The 21596-nt window shown below is 51.0% G+C and overlaps 3 protein-coding genes across 4 annotated transcripts in view; 1 reads left to right on the forward strand and 2 right to left on the reverse strand.

The window, feature by feature from the left end:
* Positions 1 to 14503: 14503 nt before the first annotated feature.
* On the reverse strand, positions 14504 to 15315 carry FAM229A (family with sequence similarity 229 member A). The gene is made up of 3 exons (XM_069068112.1): positions 15164 to 15315; positions 14925 to 15071; positions 14504 to 14606 (listed from the first exon to the last, which is right to left on the reverse strand). The coding sequence occupies exons 1-3, from the start codon at positions 15313 to 15315 to the stop codon at positions 14504 to 14506; spliced, it is 402 nt and encodes a 133-aa protein (XP_068924213.1).
* A 255-nt stretch (positions 15316 to 15570) lies between these two features.
* TSSK3 (testis specific serine kinase 3) lies at positions 15571 to 18083 on the forward strand. The gene is made up of 2 exons (XM_069068113.1): positions 15571 to 16164; positions 17190 to 18083. Exons 1-2 carry the CDS (start codon positions 16020 to 16022, stop codon positions 17849 to 17851), a joined length of 807 nt encoding a protein of 268 aa, XP_068924214.1. The 5' UTR covers positions 15571 to 16019; the 3' UTR covers positions 17852 to 18083.
* A 429-nt stretch (positions 18084 to 18512) lies between these two features.
* The window catches only part of BSDC1 (BSD domain containing 1), a 215875-nt gene continuing 212791 nt past the window's right edge, over positions 18513 to 21596 (reverse strand). For both annotated transcript variants that reach the window (XM_069068111.1, XM_069068110.1), the window contains 2 exons: positions 20927 to 21030; positions 18513 to 20241 (listed from right to left, as the gene is read on the reverse strand). In XM_069068111.1, the coding sequence (XP_068924212.1) occupies positions 20209 to 20241; positions 20927 to 21030 (137 nt within the window). In that variant the 3' untranslated portion in view covers positions 18513 to 20208. The remainder of the gene's footprint in view (positions 20242 to 20926; positions 21031 to 21596) is intronic.

Here is a 21596-nt window from a genome sequence, read left to right on the forward strand (position 1 = left end):
AATGACCCAGTTGCCAACCCACTTCAGCTCTGTCTCCCTCTCCCCACAGGGGCTTACCCAACTGGGAGCCTGGCCAGGACTGGGAAGGGGCAATCCAGGGGGGGTTCTCTGTTCCCAAGCCTCCCCCCAAAGGGTGTAAAAGAACACGGGAGTGCTTCAGCACAGCATCATTTCTTGAGACACGTCTCCTGGTCTCAGTCCTAGAGGGTCACTCAAGCCTCAGTGAAGTTGGAGGTGGTGGTGGTGGTGGGACTGGGCCTAGCCAAGGTCTTGGCCATTGGTTCCCACGTGTGTCCAGGAGTCCTCCTGGCTTGAAGGAGAGATACTCCTAGAGCCTACCCCACTGGGCCAGACTGGAAAAACTCTCTTCTGGTGAAGGAACTGAATGACTCCATCCTCAACGACGACCATCTCTACTTACTTGTTTCCTCCCTCCCGGCCTGATTATTCCCACCTGCTCTCTATTCTCAACCCGAAGATGCCTCTTCCAGGACACCTCCCCTGATGCCCCCTAAATCAGTCAGACCTCACAGAGGACTCTGACACACGGACCGCATAATATTGTGCTCTACAGGGCTCGGCTTGGATCCTTTCCTCTAGAAGACTGTAAGCTTGGTGAAGGTAGCAACTGTCTTCTCTCACTCCACCCCAAATCCACCCCAGTCCAGCACACACAGTGGGTGCTTAATATTGGCAGAAAGGTCCAATGAATCCCATCCTCCCTAAAGCCCGCCCCTGATAATTTTAAAAACCCCACCTTTATTAAACCCCGCCCCACCCCTCTGGTTCCCACCTTAATTCTGTCCCTCCGGGGTCACAGGTACAAGGGCATCAGATGCCTCATCCTTTTGCCCAGAAATTCGTGATTGAGACACTGCCAGCGGTGTTTCCACCTTCAATGAAGGGTACGTATTTAGGGGAGGAGAGGGGAGCATCCACCCCCTCCCTCGGCCTCCATAAGCCCCCCACCCCCACCCCATCCTGCTCTTCCATTCCTTCCACCTGCAGGTCCTGTGCCACACCCTCCGTAGCTCCTCCCCAGGGGGCCCCTCCCTATCTGGCCCAGCCCCGAAGCTCTTCGCCCAGTTCCAATCCATGGGCCTTTCCCAGGCTTACTCCTTACCGACCCCCACCCCACCGCCCAGCCTTCTCTGACTCTGCCTCAAGTTGAGCCCCCGCCCCTCGCCCAGCCAGTCAGCGAGTCACAGCATGGGCATAGCTGGCCCGGGCCTTCCTAGCATCTCCCGGGCCGGGCCAGCTGGGCTCACATGAGGTTGGGACGCGAGGAGAAGCATCCTGGCCAGCGCGCAGAGGGCACGTCGCCCAGCCCAGTAGCTGGGGGCAGGAGCAGGAGGCGGCGGCTGGGCCAGCGCCACGAGGCCCCCGGCGGCCAGCGGCGCTGGGGGCTCAGCCAGAAGTCGCCCAGGCTGCGGCGGCTGGCAGGCTCGGGAGGAGGTGGCCCTCGGACTCCCCAGAAGCAGAGTTCCTGGTCCAAGCGGTGCCGGGGAGTCGCCCGGGGTCTCCTGGCAGTGGGGAGGGCGGTGAGAGGTGGATCTAGCCCCTTCACATCACACCTGGACCCCGCCTTTTTGGTGCCAACCTCACCACCCTCCTTTTGCTTTGGACCCTTCCACCCCCTGCCCCTTCAGTCTTTCTTCCAGTCCTCCTGAACCCCTTCTCGAAATCTCTGACTCCTTCCCCTAAATCTCAGACATAAATCAGGGCGTCCGCCCTAAATCTCCCCTTAGACCCTCACAAATAAGGTCACTCTCCCCCAACTCTCAGGCTCCAAATCTGGGACTCCTCCCGTACCTCTGTTCCCACCTCAGTCTCTCGGTAGGGTCCCCTTCCCACAAATATCAGACACCAATTCGGAGTCCCTCTCCATTCCTCTTCCCATTAGTCTCAAGTCTCACACTTCAAATCAGGAGGCTTTCTTTCAAAACCTCTCGCATGCCCATCCAGTACCCCTAGGCCCCCCCCCTCCCCGCACCCGCCCTCCCTTTCCCTCACCGGTTCAGCAAATAATTGACCACAAACTGTGTGGCCTCTGGGAAGATCATGGTGTCTCCGGCCCCGGTGTCTGCCTGTGGCCTCGTCTGCATGGCCCCTTTATTCTTGGGCTGGGGAAGATGATACTCCCCCAGCGGTCCCCCCGGGTGTTTTTAGCCCAAAGCGTCAGCAGAACTAATGAGGGAGAAAGGGAGGGAGCTGTCTCTGCCCCTTTTACAGATCTTCCCCCTACCCCCTCCTTCTTGGCAGATAAGCCCCCATCGGGCTCTTCAAAAAGATGGCCCCGTCCCTTGGGAAGGGGGGGTCACTTGCTCAGAGCTCCGACTTGTCCACCATCCCAGGACAAGCAAGGACAAGGACAGAACCAAGGAGAAGAGGAGGGGGAGAAGAGAGAGAGACACACACACATAGAAAGGCGGCTCAGAAAAAGGGTTCCTAGAGTCAGCAGAAACAAGTGGGGGACACAGGGAGAGATGAGTGACCGAGAATTGCAGAGATAGAAAGAAAAAGGCAGGGGGTGGGGGAACAAAAAATGGGGCCCCCAGTGACTGACCTTGGGCTATGCTGGCAACCTATAGACCTGGAGACAGGGAGACCATGGAAGGGTCAGGAAACCCCAAAGTAGGGAAGGGGGAAATGTGGGTTCTCCCTCCACTGATCGGAACCTCCCTCATCACTCTTGCACTCATTTACAAGAGTGACACAAAACTCTATGCTGAGCCTGAGGAAGGGGTGTGGAGGCTTTGGCTCAGGTCTGGGTGCTGCCTGCCCCACCCTGGGGGGCCTCAGGAGATCTGGGGAAACATGAGGGCCCTGACCCCTCCCCACCAGTAGCAGCTGCCCCATCTCAGTTTCAGATTCAACCTGTCTTTGCTATTTCCCCCCAGTGACTCATGGCGGGGGGGAGGGGGCAGAGAAGGGGGGCACTATTGTGCAGCTGTCTAGAGTCCCTAAACTGTCCCCCAAGAACAGCACTCCAGCCCCCACAGCCCTCTCCTACCCCCAGATGCATTGGTGACCATTAATGACTGTTGGCAACCACTGGATTTTGAGCCAGGAGGGTCTGGCTATGGAACAACTAGGGGCGATTCATTCAGTCAACAAACATTTAAGTGTTTGCTTACTATGTGTGCCGGGCACTGGGCTAAGAAAGCCCTGGGATTATAAGGGGAAGATGAGGCCCTTAACTTGAAGGAGCTCACGTCATAGTCTATTGAGGGAGACGACATAAATAAATACATACTATGAGTAAGATATAGACTGGGCAGATGGAAGGTGGTCTCGTAGGGAAGGATGGGGGTGGGAGATGAGAAAGGCTTCCTGCAGAAAGTGGGATCTGAGCTCAGCCTGAAGGACCAGGGAGGCCAGGAGGCCCTGGGGATTCGTGTGCAGGAAGAACATTCCAGGGATGGGGAACAGCCAAAAGAAGAGGGACTGAGCTGGCAGATGGAGGGGCTTGTTTGTAAAGTATGGGGTGGGGGGGGAGCCCGGGGGGGGAAGAGGGAGTCAAATAGGAGAAGGTTGGAAAGGTAGGAAGGGGCTGTGTGTGTTGTGGGGCTTTGAATGCCACCCAGGAGTTGCTATCTGATGCTATAGGTGGTAGGGATGGAGATTATTGAGGGTGTGTGGGGGGAGTGGGGACCTGCTCAGAATCACCTTGGCAGCTAAGTGGAAGGTGGATGGATGGTGGGGGAAGCTGCTGTGATAGTCCCAGGGAGACGGGCCGAGGGTCGGCCCTAGGGTGGTGGCTGGGTGAGTAGTGGAGGAGAAGGGGACAGGACATACTGGAACAAGCATTTAGACAGTGCCTACTGTGTGGCCCGCACTGCACTAAGGATTCCTCAGATGTATCATTTGATAGAAGGGGACATAGGAGACAGACGTGACAGTAAGACTTGGCCATGGATCGACTCTACTGGGTGAAGGGCAGTGGGGAGTCAAGAATGTGAGTGTGTAGGAGGGACCCTGGCCTGAGTTTGGAGGAGTTGAAGGCTTGGGCCACTTAGATGTCCCTGCCACTGCTCCCCAGGGAATGGTTGTGGAGAAAGCACCAGGAAGCCTGCCACCTTTCCAAGGGACTCCGCTCAGAACTCTTCCATGCCTCCCTATTGCCAAGCAAGTAAGTTTAAATGCCTCAGTCTGGCATTCAAACCTCTGTGATCTGGCTCCAGAGTAGGAGTGTAGTGGAAGGAATACTGCATTTGGAAATTGGATGAGATCTGAGTTTGAATCCTGCCTTTGATGTTACTATTACATGATCACTGAAAACTCCCTGGGCCTCAGTTTCTTCATCTCTAAAATGGGGGTGATAATTCTTAATACTAATAGTATTATTACTACTAATATTTAATGCTAATAATAATAGCTAGCATTAATAACATTTATATAAATACAGTCCTATTTATACAGCTCTTTAAGATTTGCAAAGCACTTGTAGATGTTATCTTATGTGATTCTCATAACTCTGGGACCTAAAGTTACACCTGCAGGCATTTTCCTTACCCCATGTTACAGAGGAGGAAACTGAGGCTAAGTCATTTGCTCAGAGTCATCTGGGGAAAATTTGCTCTCAGGTCCTCCTGACTCCAAGGCCAGCCTTTTAGCCACTAGTCATCCATCTCTGCCCTGACTAGTCTGTTTTGAGGCTCACATGGGACAATATATGAAAAGTGCTTTGTAAAAGTTTTCTCTATCATGAATGTCTGTGATTATATTACTCTCTACTCTGCTAAAGCGGGAGATTCTCTCTGCTTCCACTGCTGAATTCCTCACCATTTCTTTTTGCTTTTAGGAGGGGGAAAGGTAGGGCAATTGGGGTTAGGTGACTTGCCCAAGGTCACATGGCTAGTTTTTATATCTGAAGCCAGATTTGAACTAGGGTGCTCCTGACTACAGGGCTACTCCATTCACTTCTCCACCTAGCTGCCCCCTACCTCCCCAATTCTTAAAGCTCAATTCAAATTCCACCTCCTCCAGGAAGCCTTTCTTGATTCCCCAGTCAGTAAAGATCTTGCTCCTCAGCCCTCACTCCCATGATACTTTGCACCTCCCCCCCAAAAAAAAAACTGGGACTGGGAGCTCAATGAGGCAGTGACCGGGTCTTAACTAAACTCTCTGCAGCCCCCAGGACCCAAAACACAGAAGGCACTTGCTGGATAAATGGAGAATGAATGAATGAATAAATGAAAAGGTTAGCAATCATCATCATTACTCTTTCTTTCCCCAGAAAGGTAGGGACGTGCAGGGCCAGACCTTTTGTTTGTTTTTGGGGGGGAGAAGGCAAGGCAGTCAGGGGTTAAGTGACTTGCCCAAGGTCATACAGCTAGTAAGTGTTAAGTGTCTGAGGTCTGATTTGAACTCAGGTCCTCCTGATTCCAGGGCTGGTGCTCTATTCACTTCACCACCTAGCTGCCCCAAGGCCAGGCCTTTTTCAGGACCAGGTCTCCCTCGATTGACCCTATCGCTGAGCACAATGTTCCTCTGATCAAGGGAAATTCTGGCCACTCCAGCTTAAGTTAGCAAATGTTTCTTTCAAAACAAAACATTTTTTATAATGAACTCAATCCCTTACAAATACAAACATTTCAGTATGCCAAGAACAAAATGGAGAACTGAGTATGAGACTGTAAACTTCCGTTAGGTTCAGTCTCTTAAGAGGTAAATTAAATTGACTAAGCTGTAACAACCAAAGCACCCTGTTTGTTTCCCCCTCCTGAACGTATTTTTTCCTCTTCTGTGCTCATTCTATGATTACTCTGTTGGTGCTCCCCCCACCTCTAGTCCTGCATTTCTAGCCCTGCCCACTAATCGAACTCCTTGCCCCCATCTAGTAACCAATAAGAAGTCAAACCAAGGACACTGATTATGACAGAAGATGTTATCCATCCCCTCCAACACGGCCAGCTCTTCCGGGAAGTCCGGTGGACAATTGGAGGGACAGGCTCCCTGTCTCACCTCCCCACTGGCTTTGGAGCCAACACAGATGCCAAGCCGTGATGGCGCTGGTGGGAGAAGAGGCCCGGGCATTCAGTGAATCCTAGCATTGGAGCTGGAAGGGGCCTTGCAGGGCAGCGACAGGGGCCCAGCTTCTCTCTGAGGCAGAGTCGCCTCTCAAACTTCTAAACCTGGAGATCTCTAGGAAGACCATAAGCACTGACACAGCACCTACTGTTCGCCAGGTGCTTCGATAAGCGGCTTAACAATAGCATCTCATCTGAGCCTCACTCACAACCACCTGGAAGGCAGTTGCTATTATTATTCCCATTTTACAGTTGAGAAAACTGAGGCTTATAATGGTTAAGTAACTTGCCCAGGGTCACACAGCTAACTATATGTCAAGTGTCTGAGGCTAGATTTGAACTCAGGTCCTCCTGACTCCAGGGCTGGTTTTCTATTCACTGAGACTCACAACTGCCTCCAATTGATATGGCACAGTTCACATTGACCACAATGTCCCTACTCTATTTGTTCCAACCAAATGCAGAATTTTACACTCGAACTTGTGAGAATTTCATCTTAGTTTCCATTCATAATCCCAAAGGTCAAAATTGTTTTCAGTCTTTATTCTGTCATTTGACACTTTCCAGTGTCCTGTCATCCACAAATTTGACAAACATGCCACCTATGCTGTCTTCCAAGTCACAAATAAATAACATGTATAGTGTTGAACAGATCCATATCTAGGACTTATGGGGAAGGGGTGGCCCCTTTTAGGCTGGGATTAGTTCATTAGGCATCCTTCTTGGTGTATGGTTGTCAGGCACAGATTCATCTCATTATGTTATCATCTAATCCAAATCCCTCGATCTTGTCCACAAGGACATCATTAAGTAATTAATGAAATGCCACACTGAAATCGGATAGAATCTATCTATGGAATTCTCTTAATAAGTGCTTTTAAAAGAGAGAGATGACTTTGCCATGACTTCCTAGTGAACCCATGGTGGCACTGCTGATTGTTTTTTTTTTTTCCTGAACCCTCCTATGGAAAAGGAGAGCAAAAGATGGAGAGAGACTTTAAATTTTTATTGATACATTTTTGACAAAATAGATGCTTCTCAACAACAAAACCCCAAACAAAATTTATTATGAAGAACATTTCTTGAAAGAAAAATGAATGGAATGGAAGGCCGATTCCATTGAGGTGTGTTGAGTTTGGCACTAACATTGACGTTTGCATTTGAGCAGGATTTTGTATCCTATCCACCTTAACTTTATTAAACAGTGTTGCAGTCACTGCAGAAACTTCTTTTGGCTCTGTTTTCCCTTCTTGAAAGTAACTTTTAAGGGACTAAGTAACTTAAAAGATGGGGAATCCAGGGCCAAGGAAGAGACAAGGGTGACCTGGAGGTGGCAAGCCTGGGTGATTGGACAAGAACAGAGGAAACAGTGCATAGAGAGGGAAGTGGGGATGGGGAGAGAGGCTCCCAGAGGAAGATGAATTCAGCTTTGGATAGGATGAATTGAAGATGATAGAAGGTTGATGCAGGGAGAGATGTCCAGGAGCCAGCTGAAAATGTGGGACTGGAGCTTGGGGAAAGAGGTGAGGATGAGGGACCATGCTGTAGAGATGAGAGCTGTAACCACAGCAAAGCTGAAAACTCTGAGTGGAAAGAGAGCCAAGAGCTAAGAACAGGACACTGGGGACAGAACCTTGGAGCCATAGTCACATTTAAAGGAGACAGCGTCTGGGGGCAAAAAGGGAGCTTGGCAAAGGAGACAGAGGTAACAACAGGTAGCCATGAAAGTGAGGTAAGGATGGGAGGTGAGGCTGAGCCAGTGGGAGGAGAGGAAAAGCCAGCCCGGAGCTGTGAAGCTCACATCCTCAAGCCCTTATCTCATCCCCTCTGCCTCTTTCCTTTTGTTTTTAGGCTGGGGGAGGAACTAAGCTTGTTTTAAGGCAGATGGGGAAGTGCCCAAGGACAGGAAGATCATTGATAGAGGGTAGGAAGGGAGGAGGGGTGGGGGAGGGGATCAGAACCCTCTTCTGAGACTTCAAGGAAGGAAGAGGGGATGGATATAGGGAAGGGGGGGAGGGGGGGGTCAAGGGAAAGAGGACTAAAGTAGAAATGAGCTTGCTCTGGGGTGCCCAGCTTCCTTGACCAGGAAGGAACCAGCATGCCTGGGTCTTTGGGGGGTAAGAAGAGATCTTTAGGGGTTCTAAAATCCTTAGATGATGGGAGGGGGGGCTAAGTTTCACTTTAAGAGATTAGCCACAGGGATATTTATGAAGTAGGCATTCTTTAAATGCTTGTTGACTGAGTGATTATACTCTATACTCTACACATGAATCCTAAAGTCTCATGAAGATCCATCCCTAGAAACAATTCAGAATGTCCCATAAAATTCAGAAGCTAGAATATTTGGGGTCACTAGTTATCCAACCCACCATCAGCCAGACGCTGGTTCTTACCCCCTCTCTTTCCCTTCCCACTTTCTAGAAGGGGAGGTGGCAGCTTAGGGAGGTAGGAGGCTGTAGAGTGAGACCTCTGTGTGGGGGGAGGAGGAAACAGGGCAGATGAGGAAGGGGAAGTTGAGCCTGAGGCTCTGGATACAATGGCATTTCGGGGAGAGAAGCTCCTGGGTTTCCTCAGACATTGGAAATTCCCCACACTGTTCTGACATCTCTGAGAATCTCTGATCCTGAGACCTCCGGGACTGAGATACACCCCAAGCAGCTTGAGTACTTCAACCCTGACACCCTTCACAGTGAAATATTCTGATTCTAGGAACCCCAGATAATGAGACTGAACATGCTGAATGCTCCTAAGCCTGGCAATCCAACCCTGAAAACCTCCAACCCCCTGGAGACCTCTGGAAACACAAGGGTCCTTTTAGCCTTGAAAACGCCAATCCTGAAATGTTTAGACTTTGAGACCTTCAGCCCTGTGACCACCAAACCAAGCCCCATGACAGAGACCCCCTACTCCTGAGACCCTCAGACTTCTATTACTTCCATCTCCTGATACTCTCTTACTGTACCATACTTTTGTCCTGAGACCTTCCAAAGTCCAAGACTATCTAACCCTGACACTACTTAGATTCTGAGATCCTCTAGTCAAATAATGTTGAGCAGCTACTCTATATAATTGTAAAAGGTGCCTATGTGGCACTGGACCTGGAATTAGGAAGTTCCTGAGTTCAAATCTGGCCTCAGACACTTACAAACTGTGTGAACCTGGGCAAACCTCAGTTTCCTCATCTGTCAAATGAGCTGGAGAAGGAAATGGCAAGCCACTCTAGTATCTTTGCCAAGAAAATGCCAAAGGGGGTCGCAAAGAGTCAGATGTGATTGAAAGACAGCTGAACAATAATCCGACTATAAGGCATCCAGGCAGAACCCCCTCAAACCTCTGGACTCTTGAGACCTCTGGACTTTGAGGCCTCCCACCCCAATAATGAGATACCCCAACCCTGAAACTCCTGAACCCTGAGACCCTAGACACTGGATCCTTCAACCCTAAAAATTCTAGACTCTCCAAATATAAGGTTCTTGTTAATTAAGACCTTTTGGCCTTGAGAACCCCAACCCTGAGATCCCCTGACCTTAACACAGGGAAAACTTGAAATCTCCTCCCAAAGTGGGGGTGGGAAGGTGTCTCTTTCTAGGCCAAGCAATAGCTTGGGTTCATTGAGCAAATGTGGAAGCAGGAGCCCAGGGACCCCCTAGGATAGGAGAGGAGAAGAGGTAGTATAAATAGGTCTCCGCAGCCTTGAGGAGTTAGAAAGGAAAATCTGGGTCTGACCCCTACCTGCACATGGCTGGGAATGAGTGGAGAAGAGGCAGCCTATTTCCCCTTCTCCTAAAACCCCCTTCCCCCATTTCCACCCCCTCCCTCCTACCTCCCTTCAGTGGGTGATAGGAAAGGGCACAGGTCTGACGTCTGAAGTTGCTATGGCGACACAGAAACCCCTTTCCTTGCTGTTACCATGGTAACTGGGCCTCCATCTGTGCAGCCCCCCATTTAGAAATGGGGGTCTCTAGTCAGAAAAGAGCAAGGGGAGTGGTTCTAACTAGGGAGGACTGGGGGACAGGGAGAAACAAAGGCAGTGAGAACAGGAAAGGGAAAGTGGGAATATTTGTGTGGGGGGAGCAGGGAGGGGAAAGGAAGAGCTGGGGTTTTCAGGGCTGAGGTGGTTGGGGGTCATTTAGAACATCTCCCCATTCTCCAGAGGAGAACACTTAGGTCCAGATCAGGGGTTGGACTGGACTGGGCTACCAGGACACCTCAGTTCCTCTGGCACTGATGCTAAGAGCTCACTGTTTACTCTTGGAGGGGGAGGGGTGTTTTTGGTTTCTGGAAGACAGTGTTTGTGTGAGTATTATATCTTTAAGTCCTTAAGATTCCAAGTCAGGTCTGGGGAGAGGGGAGTTTCCTCCTCCGGGGATCACCTTGGCCAGCCCCTTTCTTGGGCCAGGTTCCCAATTCCTTCAGTTGCTTGGCCTAGGTCCTCTCTCACCCCAACATACCTCCTCGATTCACTCCTTCCCCCCCCACCCCCGCCCCAGGCCAAACTGCTGGGAAGTTTGTGGGGGGAGAGGAGAGGAGGTTGGGGAGGGAATTCCCTGGGGATATGACATCATCAGGCTGGTGTGACCCAAAGGACTGAGCTCCCTGGCTCCCTATCGCCCCACTGCGGTCACAGAGGGATATTTCTCCCTCCACTCCTCCCAGTACTTCCAAATGTCTTACCCCATCTTGGAACACAAGTACTGGGACAGACAACTCCACACCTCAATCCTGGGAAATAGAGGAGAAGGATTAAAGGACAGAAGAGGTCACTTCAATCTAGAGTAAGGTGAAGAGAGAGGAGAGAAAAATGGAGAGTGAAATACTAGAAAAAGGAGGAAGATGGAGAGGAGGGAAAAGGGAAATGGAAGAAAGGAATGGTGAAGAAGAGGTAGAAGAGATGGGAGGAGATAAAGGAGGAGGAAAGGAGGGGAAGGGAAATTCCTTAGGGCAGGGATTATCTTTGCCTTGTATCTCTATTGCCCAGGACTTAATATATGCGTGAAGGAAAGGCTTGGAAGAGAAGGTAGGAATGGAAAAGGAAGAAAAGAAATAGGCAAAAGGGGGAGAAAACTTGAAAGGATGTAGAATGAAGAGGGAGATAGTCACAGAACCTCATAGGATAAAGGGACCTTAGAAGTGATCAAACCAAACCTTTTTTTAAAGAAGAATCCCTCTTTCGACACCCCTAAAAAAAAGATGATTCAGCCTTTGTTTGAAGATTTCTTTCATCTAGATGGGGAAATCCCTCCCTCCCAAGGCAACCCACTTCATTTTCTTGTAATTTCCCCCCCAGTTATAACCATCCATCTCTCTCTCTCATCTGCCCTGTCCACTGAAGAAAAACAAACAAAACTCTTGTAATAAATTTGAAGAGTTGAGCAAAGCAAATTCCTACATTAGACTGCTTCAACATTGGTCTTCTAGAATCTGGAATCATGACTGGTCACAGCATTGATCAGAGTTCTTTAGTCTTTCAAAGTTACTTGTCTTTACCACCTTGTTGTCACTGGATACATTGTTCTCCTGGTTCTACTCATTTCACTCTGCATCAGTTCATAAAAACCTTATCAGGTTTCTCAGAAACCATCCCCTTTATAATTTCTCCAACTGGTAGGCACCCATTTCCAGTTCTTTGCCACCACAAAAAGTACTGCTATAAATATTTTTGCATAGAAACTTATTTTACTTGGGGGGGGGTTAGTTCTAATTGTTATTATTAGTTGGGTTACCTACATCATTTATATCTTTGCAATTTCCACCTGTTGGTAAAGACAGTTATACTTTCTATTGCTCTTCTCATATCTTGGTATGACACTGGGAAAGTTTTAACTTAACTTTTCTAAGCTTTATTTTCCTCATCAATAAAATGGGGATAATAATACTTGCATCAGAATATTGTTGTGAGAATCAAATGAGAGAGGTCTAAAGAACCTTACAAACTCTAAAGTATTAGATAAACTTAAGCTCTGTTATCATTACCTGTGACATTGATTTTTTTTAACCTAAATGTAGAACTTTGCATTCATCTCAATGACTGTCACCATCATCATTTTTTGGAGGGGGAGGGAGGAAGGCAGGGCAATTGGGGTTGTGACTTGCCCAAGGTCACACAGCTAGTGCTAAAAGTCTGAGGTCAAATTTGAACTCAGGAACTCCTGACTCTGGGGCCAGTGCTCTATTCACTGTGCCACCTAGATGCCCCCATCATTTTTTCCCCCAATTTATTTATTTTTCGTTTTCAACATTAATTTCCACAAGATTTTGAGTTACAAAATTTTTCCCTGTCTTTCCCCTATCCCCACCCCAAGATAGCAAGCATACTGAATACCCCTTCCCCCAATCTGTTCTCTCTTATATTCTCCCCCCCACTCCCAACTTTCTAATAGGGCAAGATGGATTTCTATACCCCAGTGCCTATATATCTTATTTCCCAGTTGCACCATCATTTTTTTAAAGTTACAACTAGATTAATGCCAGTTACATTGCTTTACTTGAAAAATTTATGCTGTTTACTCAATATATACTCCCCACCTTTTGATATAACTGCCCAGTGTTCTACCCTGTCAATATATTTTTGGATCAAGAATCTGTGGGTTGTTTTGTGCCCTCTGCAAATGTGATAAGTATGAAATCTATGCCTTTATATGGGTCATTAAAATATAAAGGAGTACAGGCTCAAATAGATTCCTTAAATACTCCACTAGTCAGTCACTAGAGACCTTCAAAGCTATTGATGTCAAAAGGATTTGATGTCAAATCATTGATGGCCACTCTAATCAATGAGTTACAAATTGATCTAATCATATTACCATCTAGTCCATAAGGACTTTGCCAAATTCCGTGCTACTTATCCAAAGCATTCCTCTAGTCCTACCAGTCCAATAGCTCTGACCAAAAAGGGAAATGTGGTTAGTCAGGCCATCATTGTGGTCTGGTTTTTTGTAATGACTGACCACTTCCTTTTCTAGGTGAACAGGTTCTAGAATTTTACTAAGAATTAAAATCAAGTTCACTGGCCTATAGTTTGGAGGTTTCATTATCTGTTCAACTGTTTCCAAAAATACTGTCCAGGAGAGACAGGTCCTTAATCCTGTTCACAGTTCAAGTCCAACTTAAATAGCGCCTAGAAACTTTCCCTGATCTCTCTCCTCCTTCCCTTCCTCTTTCCCCTAGCTGGATGTGCTCCCTTTCTTCCCCAGAGTCCATTGTGGAGCCTGATCTCTCAGGCAGGATAGATAACCTTTCAAGTCCTTTTCAGTTCTGAACTTTGAGACTGAGTCATCCCCCTCTCCTGGGATTTATTCCATCTGAGATAACAGGCCTGGGTCTGATTCCTATGTCCCCCAGAGCACAAAGAACTAGGTGGAAAGGAAAGGAAAGAGGAAGAAAAGGAGGAAGGGGAAGGGAGGAAGACCACAGGGGGTAAGATCACAGAGTTTTGGGTGGGAAGGAATCTTAGAGGTCTCATTTGACAGGAGAAACTGAGGTGAAAACCAGATGAAGGGAAAGAACAGAAAAGGGGAATGAAAAAAAGGCTTTAGAGGGAAGGAGAAAAAGAGAAGACAGTCATCTACTTTGCTTTATTTCATATTATGTCTCCATTATCTCTCCACTGACTGGTTCCTCAGCATATCCCTCTCCCTCCCTGCTTTTTGTCCAGGTTATGTCCCAGGCTTGGAAGCCTCTTCCTTCTTTCTCTCAGAGTCTACCTTATTTTCCAGGGTAGACATCCTAAAACTTTTTGGTCTCGGGACCCTCTTACACTCTTAAAAATTGTGGACCTTTTACTCCCACCCCAGCTTTTGCTTATGTCGGTTATAGTTATCAACATTTACCTTTTTGAGAAATTAAGTTTTAGTATCATCAATAGTTTGACTCAATCTCCCTGAAAGGGTCTCAGAGACCCTAAGGACAACCCCGCCTCCCCCCCCCCCCCAACAGATTTGAGAACCGCTGTTCTAAGAGGGAGGGATCAGGTCACCTCTGGTGCTATCACTGCTGGGAAGCCTTCCCTGATAATTACCCTTCGTTGACAGCGCTCTCTCCTCCCTCCAATTATTCAGGGTTTTCTTCTTTAGGGAGCCCCCAATATGATCCCTCATACCCACCCCCGCCTTGGTTGGAAAGCTCCTTTAGGGACCGTTATCACACGTTTGCCTCGGCATCCTCTTAGCTGAGCACAAAGCCTTGCACACTGTGAGTGCTTACCAAATGTTGAATGGCATTGCATTGCACGGCTTTGCTCTGAATTTCAGGGGCGGCTGGCCGGGCTGAAGGACAGATGGACGGACACACACACGCAGCCAGCCCGGAGTGTAAAGAACAGTGTAAGCTGTGCTTTTATTAAAATGTGCATCATTCTTTTATTTTAAAATGTGCATCATTGTCTCGTGCTCGGCGCGCGCGACCTCAGTGCGGTGTCCCCGCGGCCGGCCCCGCCCCTGCCCGGCCCCCTCGGAGCCACCGCGCAGGCGCACTCAGGTGGCGCGGGCCCGGGGGCTTCCGCCCATTGCCAGGTAGACGTCGATGGGCACGTGCAGCAGCGTCAGGCAGTGGCAGCCAGGGCAGCGTCGCAGCGGCCTGCTGGGGAGGGAGCGAGGGAGGGGGTTGGCGTAGAAGTTGGAGGTTAGAACCTTCAGGCCTAGGAAAGAGTCCAGTACTTGGAGGCGGGAGCTCCAAGTTCGAATCCCGATTCCATGCCTAGCCCTTCCCTGGGTCTCAGTTTTCACATCTACCCAATAGGGCCGTGGGCGTGGGTGGGCCCCAATGATCTCTCCCGTCCCCTCCAGTCTAAGCCCTATGCGATGATGGGCCGGGGGCTGGGGGTGCGAGGAGGAAGAAACGGGTCGGGGTCGAGCCACAGGCTCCCCGCGCTTGGGCCGCCCCTCCGTCCCTCACCTGACCGGGGTGTGCTCCGTAGCAACGGGCTCCGCGCTGTCCTGGGGCTCGGGGGCTGCGGCCAGGCCGGGGGAGTCTCCGGCCTCAATGGGGAATCTCCGACCTTGCGGGGGCTCCTGGGCGCTCATGTCCGGGCCCTGGGAAGCTCTGCGGGGAGCAACGCTGCGCTCAGCCCCAGCCCCAGCCTGAGGTCCGCTTCCCCGCGCTCGTCCCCGCCCGCTCCGGCCCGGGATTCTCACCTGCTGGAGGCCGGAGCCGGTCCCAGGCGGGAAACAGCTGCCCGAGCCCTGGCCGCGGGAGGACGCTCTGGTCCAGGGGTAGCCGGGCAGGTGTCTGGTGCAGCGGGGCTGGGCGCGCGGCTGGGCCGGGCCGTCGAGGGCGCGGGCTGCATTGTGACCCACGGGGCGGGCGCGCTGACCTCACAGTAGCGGGGCGCCGCGGCCCGCCCCGGGCCCGTTCCTCCCCCCGGGGAACCCTCACTGCTCGGGCGGGACGGCGCGGGTCGGGCCGCCGCTTCGGGCGGACCGCGGCGGGTCGTGGCGGTCGGGCCGCGGGGCCCCGGGGGCGGCCGGCTCGAGACTGTGCACACTGCAGGGGAGCCGAGAGGCCTCTAGGCCGGGCATAGGCGTTCCCGCCACAAAGCTCTGAGCGGTTGGACTCCGCTCGGTGTCGGGTCCCGGCTGGACGGCGGCAGCCCGCGATCTTGCGCTTGCAGGCGCCCACCGAAGCACGGGCTGGCCCAGCCGCAGCTCTCCGCTGGCCGGGCGATGGTGGCAATGCGGGGCCCGAGGGGGAGGGGGAAGGGGGCACTGCCCATTTTGGTAGCCGGGGCAGCACCGCCCCCCACCCCCGGGTCACTTGTGCCACATCAGATTACATCATAATCGGGGCCCGAGCTTAAAAATGTCCGGCCCCCGCCCCCTCCCCTACCCGCGGCTGTGTCCAGACGGAGAATGTTCTAGCGCTGGGGGCGGCTGCGGATGAAGTCCTGGGGGGGAGAGGCGCGGGCCGAGGGCGATGGTGGAGTAGAGCTGCCTCGAAGAGGCAGGATGAGCTGAGGCGGTGACGGGGAAGGAAGGAAGGAGGAGAGACAGCATGGAGGACTTTCTGCTCTCCAATGGATACCAGCTGGGCAAGACCATTGGGGAAGGGACCTATTCAAAAGTGAAGGAAGCATTTTCCAAAAAACATCAAAGAAAAGTGGCAGTTAAAATTATAGACAAGATGGGAGGGCCAGAAGGTGAGAAAAGGCCTTCTCTCCCTCCCCTGCGCCTGTCGGAGCACCCCCTTGGATGCGGGCGAGGGGAGGGGGCCTGCACTCTGCTCCTCCAGCCCCGATGGGGCACGAGGCCTCGAACCAGTGCTTCCTGCCTCACAGGATGGGACGGGGCGGGGCCGGGCCCCCTTCTCCGGAGGAGGAAGGGCTGCACAAAGTTGGAGGAGGGCAGCCAGGGGGCCGGCTCCTTTTGCACAGTTCTGCCATGCACGTGCTGATGCAGTAAATTGCTCTTCCAAGGTAGCAGCTCCTCTCGACCCTTAGTGCATCTGATCAGTTGTGTGGAGCTCATGGCCAAGGGGCCTGGTGCTCTAAAGGGTCCTCGAAGCACAAGTGCCCTTGGCCCGAGCAAGCAATACATGGAAGGGAAGGACAAGGCCACTTTAAAGGAAAAGAATGGGGCTGGGCACTTAGTCCTGAAGCAAGAAAACCAAAAAACTGTGTGTGTGCATAACCTTGGGTTCATCTACTGTCTCCTTCAGGTTTCCCCATCTTAAAACTGGGCTAATGTCACCACTTTACATTTCTATAGGACCTTGGAAGCGGGTTCTAAAGTGCTTTCCAGGGTCAAGGTCCCTCCAGGCTGATCCTCCTAAACCACCTTGTAAGGTCCGTAGGGCAGGGATTCACAGAGATGGTCAGAGCTGGACCAGTCCCTCTTGATGTTACTGATGTGAAAGACTCCCAGAGAGGGGAGGCAGTTTGTCAAGCCACATAGCTAGTTCCAGGAGAGTTGGGCCCAGTGTCCGGCTATCTGCTCTGCACTGCTCTCCTAGATGCATAAGACTTGAGAGTTGCCAAAAGTTCCCATTTTGCAGACTGAGAAATTTGAGGCTTTAGAGAGGGCTTTGGAAGGCAGCAGTGAGAACCAGGGGAAGACAAGCTCAGTATGAAGTGGGGGCACCACACCAGGGGTTGCATTTCTGTGTCCTGCGTGTGTCACCATCCTCCTACCGCTCCCCCTTATTATTTTTTCTTCTTTCCCACAGAATTTATCCAGAGGTTCCTGCCGCGCGAGCTCCAGATTGTTCGAAGCCTGGATCACAAGAACATCATCCGGGTGTACGAGATGCTGGAGTCTGCCGACGGTAAGACCTACTTGGTGATGGAGCTGGCCGAGGGGGGAGACGTCTTTGACTGCGTGCTGCATGGTGGGCCTTTGCCCGAGAGCCGGGCCAAGGCCCTCTTCCGCCAGCTGGTGGAGGCCATCCGCTACTGCCACGGCTGTGGCGTGGCCCACCGAGACCTGAAGTGTGAGAATGCCCTGCTGCAGGGCTACAACCTGAAGCTGACTGACTTCGGCTTTGCCAAGGTACTGCCCAAGACACGGCGGGAGCTGAGCCAGACCTTCTGTGGCAGCACAGCCTACGCTGCCCCAGAGGTGCTGCAGGGCATCCCCCACGACAGCAAGAAGGGTGATGTCTGGAGCATGGGCGTGGTCCTCTATGTCATGCTGTGTGCCAGCCTGCCCTTTGATGACACAGATATCCCCAAGATGCTGTGGCAGCAGCAGAAGGGGGTGTCCTTCCCTGGGCACCTGGGCATCTCGGCTGAATGCCAGGACCTGCTCAAGAGGCTCCTAGAACCAGACATGATCCTCCGGCCTTCAATTGAAGAAGTTAGTTGGCATCCATGGCTAGCAAACACTTGATAAAAGCAATAGCAAGTCCTCCCCAATAAAGCAGGGGAGAAAGAAAACCCAAAGTCTGCTTCTAAAATGGTGATATATATTTTACACTTTACGTTTGCTTATCCTATAAAACTCATCCCCACCCCCTTTCTCTTTTCCCTTAAAAGACCTTCATGGAACCATGGGCTTCATTCAGACCTCCCATTTATCACGCCCGATGTGAATTTTTATACGACAGGTGTTTAACTAAAGTAAATTAAAATAGACCCCAGAAGCACACACCTGGGGGAGGAGGAGGAAAAAAGTTACCAGGAGAATTATTGGATCTACGCCGTTGTTGCAACTTCCTTTCCAAATAAAAGCAGAAGCATTGGGAATAATGCAGAAAATCTTGACTCCTTGTCTCAGCGAGAGCCAGGTGTCTACCTCTTGGGCAGTATGCTTCATGGGCCCTGGCAGGCCACTGTCCCCTTCATGCAGGGTCCCCAGTCCAGGGTACTAGCTTGCAGCAGTTCCTTTCTCTTAGCCCCACAGGGGTTATGGGGGCTCTGCTCCAACTATTGGCCACAATGGAACACTGCTATTGGGTTGGGCTCATACCAAAGGTGCTGCTGCCCAGGCCAGGCCAGATGCCTCCCCACCCACTAAGGGGGACAAGAACAAAGCCCCAGACATCCCTGGCTAATGTCGAATGTCTTTAATAGCTGTTAACTGCAAGTCTGCAAAAGATTCAGGACAAAGTTTCTTTGTGGGGTTTTAAAATTACAAAACTAACAGCTGTTAGAATCTTTTTTTTTCTTTTTCCCAGCTACAAAATGCTCTGGGGAGATGCATTATAATTTAAAATATATAATATTGCACAAACAACCAAAAAGGTTAAACTAAACATTACAAAGAGAAAATCCCGACCCTCCCAACCCCCAGAGAAAGATTCAGCATTTTCCCCAACTTGACTTTCTTGATGAACATGACTGATTGCCACCCTCCCCTTATCCCATGACCTCAACCCTTTTACAATGGTTGTCAAACACACTGGCCTATGTACATGAGTCCACAGGGCAGCAGCAGGAAGCAGCATGAGGGTGTTCAGGAACCCTGGCAAGTCCCTCCCCACCCAAAGAAGGAGGCAAAGAGAGAATGAAGACAGAAGCCCCTATCTCCCAGAACAAGGGACATTTCAGGAAAGGGGGAAAATCCACACTAAACCAAATGTTGTCAGGAGGCAGGCATAGATGAGTGTGGGCCTGCCCCACAATACATGCCCCAAGGAGAAGCAGTGGGGGGGAGGGGAAGAGAGTCTCATGGCTTACCCGCTGAAGGCTGGAAGAGGGTTCTCAGGGACTGTGACTGTACCTTCTATCCTGCTTGTGAAGCAGTTACATTCCACATGGTGTTTCCTAGACTCCAGGGAAAAGGACTAGAGAAGGTCCATCCACCCCGCACCAAGGAACAAGAGAAGAGCTTGAAGGTTGCTCCTGGTGCAGGGTGGCAGAAGAGAACAGAGCAAATGCCAGAAGAGCATGTCCTTACAGACAGAGAGTTCCTTAATGTTTGAGAAGCAGGTGCTGTAAGAGAGGCACTGGGAGAGGGTCGTTCTGAAATACCAGGATTGTGGTGATGATGGTGGGAGGCAGCACTTGGTCCCCAGTCACTACTATTAGTGCCCACAAGACAAAGACCACTTGAGCCTTGTGAACAGAGAAGAAGAGGCCTAGCAAAGGAAGAGGAGTCCTTCAAACTCGGACATTTCCCACATATGAACAACCCCCCATACTCCTCAGAGGACAAGTGAACATGTATGTCATCCTTCACTCCCCTAGCCAGCAGAGTCAGACAAAGAAGGCCACCTATGGTAGGGTGGGGAAAGACACGAGGGAAGTAAAAGTAGCTGCTAGGGGCAAAGATGGAAATGGAGCTAAGGCAGGAAAGGGGCTTCCACAAACTGTCCCCTCCTTTCTTTTAGCTGAAAGACAGGACATGGAGAAGACAACAGGTGAGCAAAGGGCACCACTGGGGCTGGATTGGAAGTGGCTTGTAGAGTTAGCTTCCACATACACAAGCAGGCAGATGGATAGGAGGCCACTGCAGGTACTGCCTGAAGGCAGTGGTTTTACAGCAGAGAAGTATGGGCTCTTCAAAGGTGGAGGTGGTGGTGGTGGTAGTGAGATTCCCCTCCCCCCCAATCCAGAAATTGGCACAGGTCACATGACACTGTCTGTCCTCAGAGACATCGCCCCTGGAAGAGGCCTTCTCTCCAGGAGAGGGGCATGGGTTCTACTCAGAAGATGGAAAGCACTGGGTGATGGAGGAACGTCCATGGTGCCATCCAGGACCAGGCTGAGAAGAAGGAGGGGCTGTTCTCTCCAAGCCCTCCTGCCTCATTCCCAGTCCTCCCACTCCACGTCTTCCAGCTGCAAATAAGAGTGAGGAGGGAAGAACAAAAAATAGACATTTGTAGTTAACTTTTTCACCTCCAACTTACCCCCAAACCACCCAAGTGCCAAAGTGTTGGTCAGCCCCACTATAGGCCTTCCTGGCTCACACTGGCATTTGAAGAGCTGGGGTCAACTAAAGACCAGGAAGCAAGCAAGGCCGATCCTCTGAGGTTGGCAGCGGGGTAGACAAGAGTTGCCCCTAACTTAGGTCGACAGCTGGCTCTGTCTGCCCAGCATCAGCCAGTCCCTCCCTTGCCTGAATCCCTTACGTACATTTCTGCCACAGAGCCCCACCAGATCAATCACTCTTTGTCTTGTTATTGATCTCACAGTGTCAGCTATGTTCATCTCCCTGGGATGAGAGAAGGGAAGCTGAGTGGCATTCTTTCCGGCTGGGCATAGAAAGAGCACCTCATGCTGCTCACTGAATGAACCCATGAAGGAACTAATGCCTCTCGGGGAGAGGAGGGTGCTGGACCCAGGTGATGAGCTGGCTCGACTCTGCAGCTGCCTTCCTAGTGATGGATAAGGAAATGTCTGATGTCCCTTTCGCCCCAGGACAGTCTACTTTGTAGGCAGGGAGGGGAGAAGCTGTTGCTGAAGCCCCTCAGGGCTGGAAGAGGAGCTGTGGAGGGCCTCTCCCTGGCCAGCACTGCCTCACCTCTCCAGATCCGTCAGCTCTGGACAGGGCCAGCTGCACCTCTTCTTCAGTCATGTCCAGATCAAAGTCCTTCTCCCAGTCTTCACTGATGTCAGTACTGGAACCTAGAACCAAAGCAAAGGCAAAGACAAGGCTTGGGGAGGAAGCTCAACCTTGGCCCAGTGACCCCAGAACAGCCACAAATGTCTCCCTTTCCTAGAACCTGTCCCTTCCACTGGAGACTTCCAGGACTGTGTGAGGTCTCCAAAGGGATTCATGCCTTGCCTATCAGGCCGCTCTCCCTTCATCCCTATAGTAAGCATCCAGGGACTAGGGGATGAAGCATAGTGGCTAGTGCACTGAGCCAGGCATGGGGAGAACTTGGGTCTGAATCCCACTTCTGATAATTACTAGCTGTGTGACCAGGGGTAAATTACACAATCTGTTTCCTGGTCTGCAAAAAGGGAAGGATAATATTTGTAGGACTTATCTCACTGGGTGATTGTGAGACTCAAATGAGATAATGGATGTGAACCTTCTGCAAACTTTGGAGTGCTATGAGACAGTCATCATTAGCAATATTATTCTTTCTGACCGCCTATATCAGGGGACTGGGGTCATCAGCTAGTGTCTGATGGTCTGGGGTGTCTGATAATCAACACCACATTTAAACTACGTGATCTCTAAGGTG

Source organism: Petaurus breviceps, unplaced genomic scaffold (assembly GCF_028583685.1).
Source record: "Petaurus breviceps papuanus isolate PSGF00001 unplaced genomic scaffold, PetGlider_PUasm1.0 90760, whole genome shotgun sequence".
Classification (NCBI taxonomy): Eukaryota; Metazoa; Chordata; class Mammalia; order Diprotodontia; family Petauridae; genus Petaurus; species Petaurus breviceps.

Bases quoted from the DNA above. Each gene is read 5' to 3' on its own strand.
- TSSK3 (XM_069068113.1), top strand. From the start codon at position 16,020: ATGGAGGACTTTCTGCTCTCCAATGGATACCAGCTGGGCAAGACCATT. The intron at 16,165-17,189 runs GTGAGAAAAGGC...TCTTTCCCACAG, and splicing joins CAAGATGGGAGGGCCAGAAG to AATTTATCCAGAGGTTCCTG.
- FAM229A (XM_069068112.1), bottom strand. From the start codon at position 15,315: ATGCAGCCCGCGCCCTCGACGGCCCGGCCCAGCCGCGCGCCCAGCCCC. The intron at 15,072-15,163 runs GTGAGAATCCCG...TGCTCCCCGCAG, and splicing joins CCGGCTCCGGCCTCCAGCAG to AGCTTCCCAGGGCCCGGACA. The intron at 14,607-14,924 runs GTGAGGGACGGA...CCTCCCCAGCAG, and splicing joins ACGGAGCACACCCCGGTCAG to GCCGCTGCGACGCTGCCCTG.